Genomic DNA, 10,200 nt, shown 5'->3' with positions numbered 1-10,200 from the left:
GGGCCTCCTATAAGTAAAGCCTATTCTCAGCCCTTTGAGCAGCTCCTGGCCAGCCCCCAGGTGGAAATTATTTGGTTTTGGGATCACACCTGCTAGTGCTCTAGGGACCCTAAGTGGTGCCAAGACATAAGCTGTGTCAGCTGTGTGCACGCAAGTGCTCTACCTTTATTTTCTCAAACGAGCCCCCGTGTGTTTTTTTTTTTGGGGGGGGGGCTCCACACTCAGCAGAGCCCAGGGGTTCCTTTTAGCTTTACACTCAGAAATCACTCCTGGCGGGCTTGGGGGATCCTATGCATATGGGATGCCGGGGATTGAACCGCTGTGTGCAAGACAAGCACCCTCCCCACTGCTATCACTCCAGCCCCACCATTTTTTCTTTTTGTCTGGTTTTTGTTTTGAGGTCACACCTGGCATTTCTCATGGGTTCCTGGTGCTCAGTGCGTGCAAGCCAAGTGCCCTATGTCCCTCCCTGCCTTACTCTGGCTCCTGTTGCCATGTAAGGACGTGAGAACTACCCACACACACACATACCTGGCTCACTGGGCGGGCGTTGGAAGGACCATTTCCCATAGAGGCAAAATAACCTTGCTCTTGGGAGGCTGACCTTGCTGGATTTTTCTCTGGTGAGGTTTTTGTTTTTATTTCTTGGTTGCAGTTTTTAAATCTCATTTCCTGTGCTAAGTCCAGGGGGCCCAGCCTGTGCTCCAGCCCTTTGAACCCTCTTGTCTTCTGTTGGTTTTGTTCTGCTCACGGGGACCATACCAGGGAGAGAGCCCAAAAGGCTAGAGCGCATGCTCGGCGTGCATGTGGTTAACCTCCAGCATCAAGCACAGCCCCAAAAACCAACTTGGGACCCAGAGGGTTGAGACCCAGAAGCTCGGCTACACACTTGGCTTGTACACGCTGACCCTGCTTGATCCTGACACCACATAAACTTAAAGCACGATTCTGAGCCTTTGCAATAGCACAGTGGGTAAGGCGTTTATTTATCTTGCACATAGCTGTCCAGGGTTCAATCACTGCGGTCCCATGTGGTTCCCCTGAGCCTGCCAGGATCAATTCCTGAGCTCAAAACTAGTGGGTGTGGGCCCCCCCCCAAAAAAAAAAGTTCATTTAAAAAAATACAGCAGGACCCGGAGAGATAGCACAGCGGCATTTGCCTTGCAAGCAGCCGATCCAGGACCAAAGGTGGTTGGTTCGAATCCCGGTGTCCCATAGGGTCCCCCGTGCCTGCCAGGAGCTATTTCTGAGCAGACAGCCAGGAGTAACCCCTGAGCACCGCCGGGTGTGGCCCAAAAACCAAAAAAAAAAAAAAAAAAAAATAACAGCAGGGGCCGGTGAGGTGGCGCTAGAGGTAAGGTGTCTGCCTTGCAAGCGCTAGCCAAGGAAGGACCACGGTTCAATCCCCCGGTGTTCCATATGGTCCCCCTAAGCCAGGGGCAATTTTTCAGCGCTTAGCCAGGAGTAACCCCTGAACATCAAACAGGTGTGGCCGAAAAACAAAACAAAACAAAAATAGCAATTCCTCCTTTGTCTATGGTTCCCACCTGTTTTTTGGGATCTTTTTTGGGTTTTTGGTTTTTGGCACTCTGGGAATCCTATGTTGTAAGGCCAGCACCCCCTGTTGGACCACCATTCCAGCCCAGCCCATGAAAGTGGGTTTGCAAAGTCAGCATCAGCTGGGTGCTATTTGGGGAACAGGAAACTATTTTCTCCCAGGTGATGGCCCTTGCAGCCAAACTTTCACTACAGCTTAACCATGAGCAGCTGGCTGGGCCTGAAACTGCCTCTGCCCCCCAATCCTCCAGAGAGTGAGTCACTAGCCCATCGGTCCTTCACTGATGCCCTGGGCCAGGGGTGGGGACCCCTTTTACAGATTAACACTTCAGGGGCCGGGCGGTGGCGCTAAAGGTAAGGTGCCTGCCTTGCCTGCGCTAGCCTTGGACGGACCGAGGTTCGATCCCCCGGTGTCCCATATGGTTCCCCAAGCCAGGAGCAACTTCTGAGCGCATAGCCAGGAGTAACCCCTGAGCGTTACTGGGTGTGGCCCAAAAACCAAAAAAAAAAAAAAAAAAAAAAAAGATTAACACTTCAGTTAACCAGGATATCTCAGGCTGGGTTTTTGCATTTGGTTGATTTTGTTGTCTTTTGGCTGGGGGGGTGGGGGGGTAAACCCAGTGGTGCTCAAGAGTTATTTCTGGCTTTTCACTCATAATTATTCCTGGCGTGGGAATACATATTGGGTTTAGAGCAATAGCACAGCATGTAGCACAGCACGTAGGGTATTTGCCTTTCAGGAGGCTGACCTGGATTCAAGACCCGGCATCCTGTGTGGTCTCCTGAGCCTGTCAGGAGTAATTTCTGAACAAAAAGCCAGGATTAATCCCTGAGTGCCGCCAGGTGTGGCCCAAATGAAAAAAGAAAAAGAATTACTCCTAGCAGGCTCGGGACCACATGGGATGCCAGGGATCAGACCCAAGTTCAGGCCAAATGCCCTCCCTGCTGTGCTGTCACTCCAGCCCCTCATACTTGTTGTAGTTTGGGGTCACCGAACAGCCATAGGAGTATCACAGTGAACCCAGCCACCTGGGCCTCCTCTGTGTGGAGTGTGACCTCACTCCCCTGTCTCGGGCCTCTAGCGGGACTTCAGAAACAGCCTGAAAGGGCCAGAGCCATAGCACGGTGGGGAGTTTGTTTGCCTTTCACTTGACTGACCCAGGTTTGATTCCCCGGAATTCCATATGGTCGGTACCCTGAGCCTGTCAGGAGTGATTCCTGAGTGCCAAGCCTGGAGTTAGTTCTGAGCTTTGGCAGGTGTGGCCCAAAAATCAAAGGAAAGAAAGGGCCAGAGCGATAGCACAGCAGTAACGCGTTTGCCTTGCATGCGCCAATCCCAGACAGACTCCGGTTTGATTTCCAGCATCCCATATGGTCTCCTTAGCCCGCCAGGAGCAATTTCTGAGCGCAGAGCCAAGAGGAACCCCTGAGCACTGCTGGGTGTGACCTAAAAACCCCCCAAAAAAGTAAACAAAGGAAAGAAGGGAGGAACCTGCTTGGAGACACTGCTGATTTGTTAAGTTTGGGGGCCACATCCAGCCGTGCTCAGGGCTAATTCCTGACTGTCCTGCATTGCCCTTGCCTGGTAGGGTTCAAGGAACCATATGTGGTGCCAGGGATCAAGCCCAGTTTATGAAAGTGCACCCACGGCACTTTCTCTCCAGCCCCATTGATCTGCATTTGGGGAAGTACTTCCTGCTCTCCTCAAGCCTCCCCATCCAGATTGTATCAGACTGGTCCTGGGGCCCCCTGGCAAAACCAGTTTTTCCTCCTTATGAGGTTTATAATGGTCTTTAAAAAAATTTAAATATATTAAATCACTGTGAAATACATGGTTACAAAGTGGTTTGTGATTTAAGTTTTAGTCATATAATGCTCAACACCCATCCTTTTTCCCACTACACATTTCTCCAATAAATGTCCTTTTTCCCTCCTGCCGTCTCCTAAGCAGCCTACCCTGCCTCTATGGCAAACATTTTATTTTATTTATTTTATTTTTTGGTTTTTGGGTCACACCCGGCAGTGCTCAGGGGTTACTCCTCCAGGCAGGCTAGGGAAACATATGGGATGCCGGGATTTGAACCACCATCCTTATGCATGCAAGGCAAATGCCTTCCTCCATGCTATCTCTCCAACCCCACATTTTTTCATTTTTTTATATTCTTTCTTTTTTTGGGGCGGGGGAGGCCACACCCAGTGACATCAGGGGTTACTCCTGGCTATTCGCTCAGAAATCGTTCCCAGCTTGGGGGACCATATGGGACGCCAGTCCATCCTGGGTCAGCAGCGTGCAAGGCAAAGAAAGGCCCTACCGCTGTGCTGTTGCTTCGGCCCCAGACATTTTTCTTTTCTCGGTCTTTTTCTTCCCTTTTAGAAATTGGTTTGCAGATTTGCTTCCAAAGGGACACATGCCTATCCCTTTCCCTCTTTTCAGCATCCAGTTCCTGTCCAGAGTGCTCCTTCCCAGCTCTCACTGTCATAGTGTTTCCTTCTCTGCTCTCACTTCATCCCCCATCTCTGACAAGCTTCCTCCCCTGGGCAATCCTCCCAGGAGGATCCTCCCTTATCTCTATTTTTTGGGAAATTATTCTCCTACTGTTCTTTTTTATCCCACAAATGAGTATGATCATTCCGTATCTGTCCCTGACTCATTCATTCAGCCTGAGACTGTGACCCTGTGAGTTTTTCTACCCGTGAGGGCCTTCTTCCCTCATGGCCACCTCTTGGGGGCCTCTTTTTCATTTGTTTTTTGTTTTGGGACCAGACTAGATGTGCTCAGAATTACTCCTGGCTCCTCAGGAATCATTCCTGACAGTGCTCATAGGCCGGACCTATGCAAGGCAAATTCCCCTACCCTCTTGGGCCAGAGCCATAGCACAGTGGGGAGAGTGTTTACCTTGCACACAGCTGATCCCAATTCGGTCCTGGATATCCCTTAGGGTCCCCTGAGCCTGCTAGGAATGATTCCTGAGCTCAGCCAGGAGTAACCCCCGAGAACCACCGGGTGTGGCCAAAAATAAAGTAAAAGGTCCTCCACCCTCTGTACTTTCACTTCACCCCCTACTAGCTTGGGGGCCTTTTTGCCTATCATTTGTTCTGGTTCTTCTCATCTTTGAATGAGGGGGAGAGTCACAAGCACTAGCCTGACGTGGGAGCGAACAGATGGGCCTTGATTCCGGGACACTGAATGCACTCAGCTGGGCAGCAAGCCAGGTGCCTGCCCCTTTCGCACCCAGCCAGCGCTGCCAGCCTCTGAGAACATCTTGAGCTCCCAGACTGGCAAAGGAACCCCCACTCAGTTCCCTCCCAGGGTCTGTCTGTCAGAGCAGGTAGACCAGGTATGGCAAAGACAGGACCAAGGCCCAGCCTGCTGCCCCCACAAATGCAAATGGTGGCTCAGTCTCAACTGCTGTGGGGCCCTTTCCTGGACAATTCACAGTAGGGAACAGTTCAGGGAGCCTGTCAGTTCTCTGGCAGCCCTGGCTCACCTCCTCCTCTAAGAGGAGGCTAAATGTCCCCAGATTATAGAAGAGGAGAAACACGAATATGAAAGAATGGGGGCCAGGGGCCAAGAGATCGCAGGTCCATTGGTAGTGTTCAAACAAACAAACAAACAAACAAACAAAAACCTAAATATCCAAGCCACAGGCAGCAACAATGAAATCAAGAGACCCAAACTTTAACAATCTAAATTTAAAATGGGCCTATTATCCTGGCAGGCTAAGTAAGGGGCAGAGGGGTTGGGATGGGATACACTTGTGGAACACTGGTGGAGGGAGATCATCACTGGTGGTGGGATTAGCCCTGATTCACTGTTATTGCTGAAACCCAACTAAGACTTTGTAAATCACAATGGTTTCAAGAAAATAAAATTAGGGATACAAGGGTCAGAGAGAGATAGTCCAGTGATTCCTGAATGCAGAGCTAAAAGTAACCCCTGAGCACACATCAGGAGTGATTCCTGTGTGCAGAGCTAGGAGTGACTCCTGATCACTGCCAGGTGTGGCCCCCCTCAAAAAACAAAAAACAAACAAACAAAATAAGCAGGAGCCGGAGAGATAGCATGGAGGTAAGACGTTTGCCTTGCATGCAGAAGGACGGTGGTTCGAATCCCGGCATCCCATATGGTCCCCTGTGCCTGCCAGGAGTGATTTCTGAATGTAGAGCCAGGAGGAACCCCTGAGCGCTGCTGGGTGTGACCCAAAAACCAATAAAATAAAATAAGCAAATTAAAGGAACAGCAATTACTCAGAGCCACACTGTCCTCTGACACCCGGTTTCTCTCCCTTCCCTGGCCAACGCACACGCAGCTCAGGGAGCACTTAGCATTTAATAGCTGCTTAATTAATGGGCCTGGATGGAGAAGCTTTTGGACCTGCTGCTCAGACACCCAGAAAAAAGCCTGTTTCCCTCCTTCCCTTCACCGAGCCAGACCCAGTCAGTGGGTCTCTTTTATTCAGTGGAGCAGCTCGAATGCAAAAAAGTGGGGGCTGCAGAGGAGCTTCCAGCCGCCCATCACCCAGAAATCCATTCCCTCAGATAAAGACAGCAAGCAACTAGCTCTTACTGCACCCCAAAAACAGGCCGGCTGGGAAAGAGAGAAGGTCCCACTGGGGGGCCTCCAGGATGCCCCCAAAAAAGAAGCTCCAGGGATGCAAGAGTTCAGGGACCTCCAGCCCAGGCCTGCCCTCCAGGATGCCCCCCAAAAATGGGCTCCAGGGGTGCAAGAGCTCAAGGACCTCCAGCCCAGGCCTGCCTGGGGCCCAGCGCCCCGGCCACGGCCCCACGTGGCCCCGCAAGCCGGACACCCTAAACTGCTAGCTCGACGGAAATCGCGTCTCGGCCAATCAGCGCCGCGCGGAGCCTCGCGGCCAATCAGCGCGCTCCGAGCCGGCCGGCGTGGGCGGTGCCGCGAGACCGCGTTCTCGCTAACCATTGGTCGAGTGTAGCCACGCTCCCCCTCGTCTAAGCCACGCCCCCGGCGTTAGGTTGAAGAGCGCGGGCGGGCGGCGGGTGCTGCTGCTGGGCACATCCCCGTTGTGCTGCAGCCTGCGTGCGGCCTCCAGTCCCGGGCCCCGCGCCCCGCGCCCCGCGCCCCGCCATGGAGCCCGGCCCCGCCAGCAACCCCGCCAGCCCCGACACCATCCGGGAAGGCTGGTTCCGCGAGACGTGCAGCCTGTGGCCCGGCCAGGCCTTGTCGCTGCAGGTGGAGCAGCTGCTGCACCATCAGCGCTCCCGGTACCAGGACATCCTCGTGTTCCGCAGGTACCGCCCGGGCGGCCCGGTTCGGTTCGGTTCGGCCCACACCCACCACACGCACCCCCCCCAGGGGACCCCCGGGGCCTGGATCTCGCTCCCTCCGCTGGCCCGGCCAGCCCGGCCTTGCATTGCAAAAACTCATCAGAAGTTTGGGGGTCACCAGGCCGGGACTCCCCCCAGCAGTGCTCCGCGTGGCTGTCACCGGGGACACGTCAGAGGGGGACCCCGAGCCCCAAACCCCACCCTCTGGGTCCCCGCCACGTGTCACCGAGTTTCCACCCCGGGGACCCCTATTTGGGCGGCACCCCTGGGGCCCTGACTGTCGCCTCGCCCTGCAGCAAGAGCTACGGGAACGTGTTGGTGCTGGATGGTGTCATCCAGTGCACCGAGAGGGACGAGTTCTCGTACCAGGAGATGATCGCCAACCTGCCTCTCTGCAGCCACCCCGACCCACGCAAGGTAATGAATGACACTGCACCTCAGGACCAAGCCAGCCTGTGGGGGGGTAAAAGGGGCCCGGCTCGGAGGTGAGGACGATGCCAGGCATGGTTGGGTGGGGACCTTTTACACACACACGTTCTGGGTGTGCGTGTGCCCACTGTAGGCCTCCAGGTCTGCTCGAACCTGTTTGGGGTGCAGGGAGGTTCCCCCCATGAGCGTCCTCCTTCCCGCCCTCCAGGTGCTGATCATCGGCGGCGGGGACGGAGGCGTCCTGCGTGAGGTGGTGAAACACTCGTGCGTGGAGTCAGTGGTGCAATGTGAGATCGATGAGGTGAGAGCAGAAGGGGGAGAGAGGCGCTGGGTTCAAGGGGACTCCCCCAGGCACCCCTCAGCCAGCCCCCATCTGCCTGCGGGTCCCCTGCAAGGGGTGGCAGGCACAGACACACACACAGGAGGGGTGATGAGGACCTGCCTGCAGGTCCCCTGTAAGAGGTGGTGGGCACAGACAGAAATACAGGAGGGCTGGGCAAGGCTGGGGTGCTGGGCTCTCAGGTTCCCAGAAACTGGCACCCCTGGACATGGATGGAGGAAGGCCCTGCTGGACTCGGCCTCCCCGTGTCAAGGTTGGTGGGGAGGCAGGTGGTTGGCCCTGCAGACTGGAAGTCTACCCCAGAGCCTCCCGCCAGGGCCCAGCCTGGTCCTTCTCTCTCCCTCCCCAAGGACGTCATCCGGGTCTCCAAGAAGTTCCTGCCCGGCATGGCCGTGGGCTACTCCAGCTCCAAGCTGACCCTGCACGTGGGCGATGGCTTTGAGTTCATGAAGCAGAACCAGGACGCCTTCGATGTCATCATCACCGACTCCTCAGACCCCATGGGTAGGCCCGAGGCGGGCCCGCGTGAAGGTTTCCTCGTCTCTCCCCACTAGGGAATGGGGCCAAAACTTGGAGACCCCTGAGAGTGGGGTGATAGGGTCCTTGGGGCTGAGTCTGAGTGCTACAGAGCCCAGGGTCAAGGTTCAACTCTGCACCCAGGCCTTTGACAGTTTTCAGTCTTGAGGGGGTTGAAGGGACCCAGCCGGGTCTCAGCCACTGTTCTGGCCTCCCTGTGCAGGGCCTGCCGAGAGCCTCTTCAAGGAGTCCTACTACCAGCTCATGAACACTGCACTCAAGGAGGATGGCATTCTCTGCTGCCAGGGTGAGGGGCAGGGCTGGGAGAGCAAGGGCATGGTCAGGTAGACCCAGAGGGTGAGGGGGCATGGTCAGGAAGACTATAACAGCTGCCCACACCACTTGTACCCCCCCCCAGGTGAATGCCAGTGGCTGCACCTGGACCTCATCAAGGAGATGCGCCAGTTCTGCAAGTCCCTCTTCCCCGTGGTGGGCTACGCCTACTGTTCCATCCCCACCTACCCCAGTGGCCAGATTGGCTTCATGCTGTGCAGTAAAAACCCGGTGAGGGGGTGCAGGGGTGCTACTTGGGACTTTGGGGTGGGGGGGTAAGCGGCTTCCCAGCTCAGCCCCTCATGGTCCTGCTTATCCACAGAACACCAATTTCCGGGAGCCTGTGCGGCCACTGACACAGAAGCAGGTGGAAGCGATGCAGCTCAAGTACTACAACTCAGCTGTACACCAAGCCGCCTTTGTCCTGCCTGAGTTTGCCCGCAAGGTGGGCGCAGCATGGCATCGGGTGGTGTGGTGCTTGAGACCCCTGGGACCAGGGCTTCCCCTAGGGAGCACCCACCCACACGGCCAGCCCTCATCCTTCTGACACGGCCTCCTGTCCCCACTAGGCCCTGAATGAAGTGAGCTGAGCCTGAGGTCAGGCCCGGATAAGAACCTACCCAGGAAAGCCGCCCAGCTGTGCCCAGCCCTTCGGACTGTCTCGGGCCTTCGGTCCCCAAGCCTCTGCCAGCCGTGTACAGCCCCACCTCTGCCCCTCACCCAGCAACACGTATTTATAACAAAGCTCGCAGCCTGTGTCCGCCACCTCGCCTTCCCCGGCCCAGCCTGAGCTGCGGCTGTACCTACCAAACCTGAGTGTGCCTGCGGGCCAGTTCAAGTTCCTGGGGTCAGAATGCAAGCCAAGCTGCCCTCTGCCACCTCGAACGTTGTGGTGCCTCACTGACCCGTGCAGTCCCTTCGTTTGGCTCCAAGCAGGCTCAGGCTTGGCAGCTCTAGGAAGTGAGGGTGCCAGGACACTGCTTTGGCAATTTTGGGTCAGTTCTGTGGATGGTATAAGTGTTTTGGGTGCCCTTTGGCCATTGGGACTGACCTCTCTCCATGGTGCTGAAGTTCCTGCTCTAGGCTCAGGAACCCCAAGTCTCTGCCCCCCTCCTTTCCCGGGTCCACGAAGCAGGGCCCTGTTGATGTGGCACCTTCGGTACCCATGTAGGCAGCCAGAGTGGGGTCTCCTGGGTTAAGGAGAGGAGCAGGGGTGGGGGCCTCAATTGAGCACCTTCCAGCCCCACCCTTATCTGGGTCATCGGAGGGTTTTGACCAGTCATGGGTGCTTCGTTACCTGGAGTGACACCTGACCTAGGGCCCAGTCAACTGTGGCCCCATTCCCAAGATCCTCTTCAGGCTTGCTAGAGGAGCTGGTTTGCTCTCTACACCCCATGGGGTCCACTGTTTCACAACCCATACCAAGGAGATTATGGTTCCTGGGTCTGCCAGGACAAGGCCTCACCTCCGAGCTGTGCTACTGTGGTAGGCCCCCAAGTCCCCAAGACTTGAGGTCATATGCACAGTGCAAAGGGGACACTGGTTACCCATAGGGTTCACCTGTGCCTCCAGTGGGCCGTCAGTCTTGAGTGGAGACTCCAGTCCTGCAAAGTGCTGGGTTGGGATCTTGACCCCTAAGATTAGCTGCAGGCTGCTTACATGGACGGAGGCCTGAAGCCTAAGGCCTAAAGATGCCCCTGTACCAGCCTCACCAGTCACTGCAG

At 55.6% G+C, this 10,200-nt stretch overlaps 1 protein-coding gene across 1 annotated transcript; it reads left to right on the top strand.

Annotated features, from left to right (window-relative positions):
* Positions 1–6,557: 6,557 nt before the first annotated feature.
* On the top strand, positions 6,558–9,220 carry SRM (spermidine synthase). Its single transcript, XM_049775383.1, has 8 exons — positions 6,558–6,822; positions 7,155–7,275; positions 7,496–7,588; positions 7,978–8,131; positions 8,367–8,450; positions 8,562–8,707; positions 8,799–8,921; positions 9,046–9,220. Exons 1-8 carry the CDS (start codon positions 6,659–6,661, stop codon positions 9,064–9,066), a joined length of 906 nt encoding a protein of 301 aa, XP_049631340.1. The 5' UTR covers positions 6,558–6,658; the 3' UTR covers positions 9,067–9,220.
* Positions 9,221–10,200: the final 980 nt, after the last annotated feature.

This window comes from Suncus etruscus, chromosome 6, assembly GCF_024139225.1.
Source record: "Suncus etruscus isolate mSunEtr1 chromosome 6, mSunEtr1.pri.cur, whole genome shotgun sequence".
Lineage (NCBI taxonomy): Eukaryota > Metazoa > Chordata > Mammalia > Eulipotyphla > Soricidae > Suncus > Suncus etruscus.
The sequence above is the reverse complement of the archived record's forward strand: the minus strand, read 5'-3'. Positions and strand labels throughout refer to the sequence as shown.

Bases quoted from the DNA above. Each gene is read 5' to 3' on its own strand.
- SRM (XM_049775383.1), top strand. From the start codon at position 6,659: ATGGAGCCCGGCCCCGCCAGCAACCCCGCCAGCCCCGACACCATCCGG. The intron at 7,276-7,495 runs GTAATGAATGAC...CCCGCCCTCCAG, and splicing joins GCCACCCCGACCCACGCAAG to GTGCTGATCATCGGCGGCGG. The intron at 7,589-7,977 runs GTGAGAGCAGAA...TCCCTCCCCAAG, and splicing joins TGCAATGTGAGATCGATGAG to GACGTCATCCGGGTCTCCAA.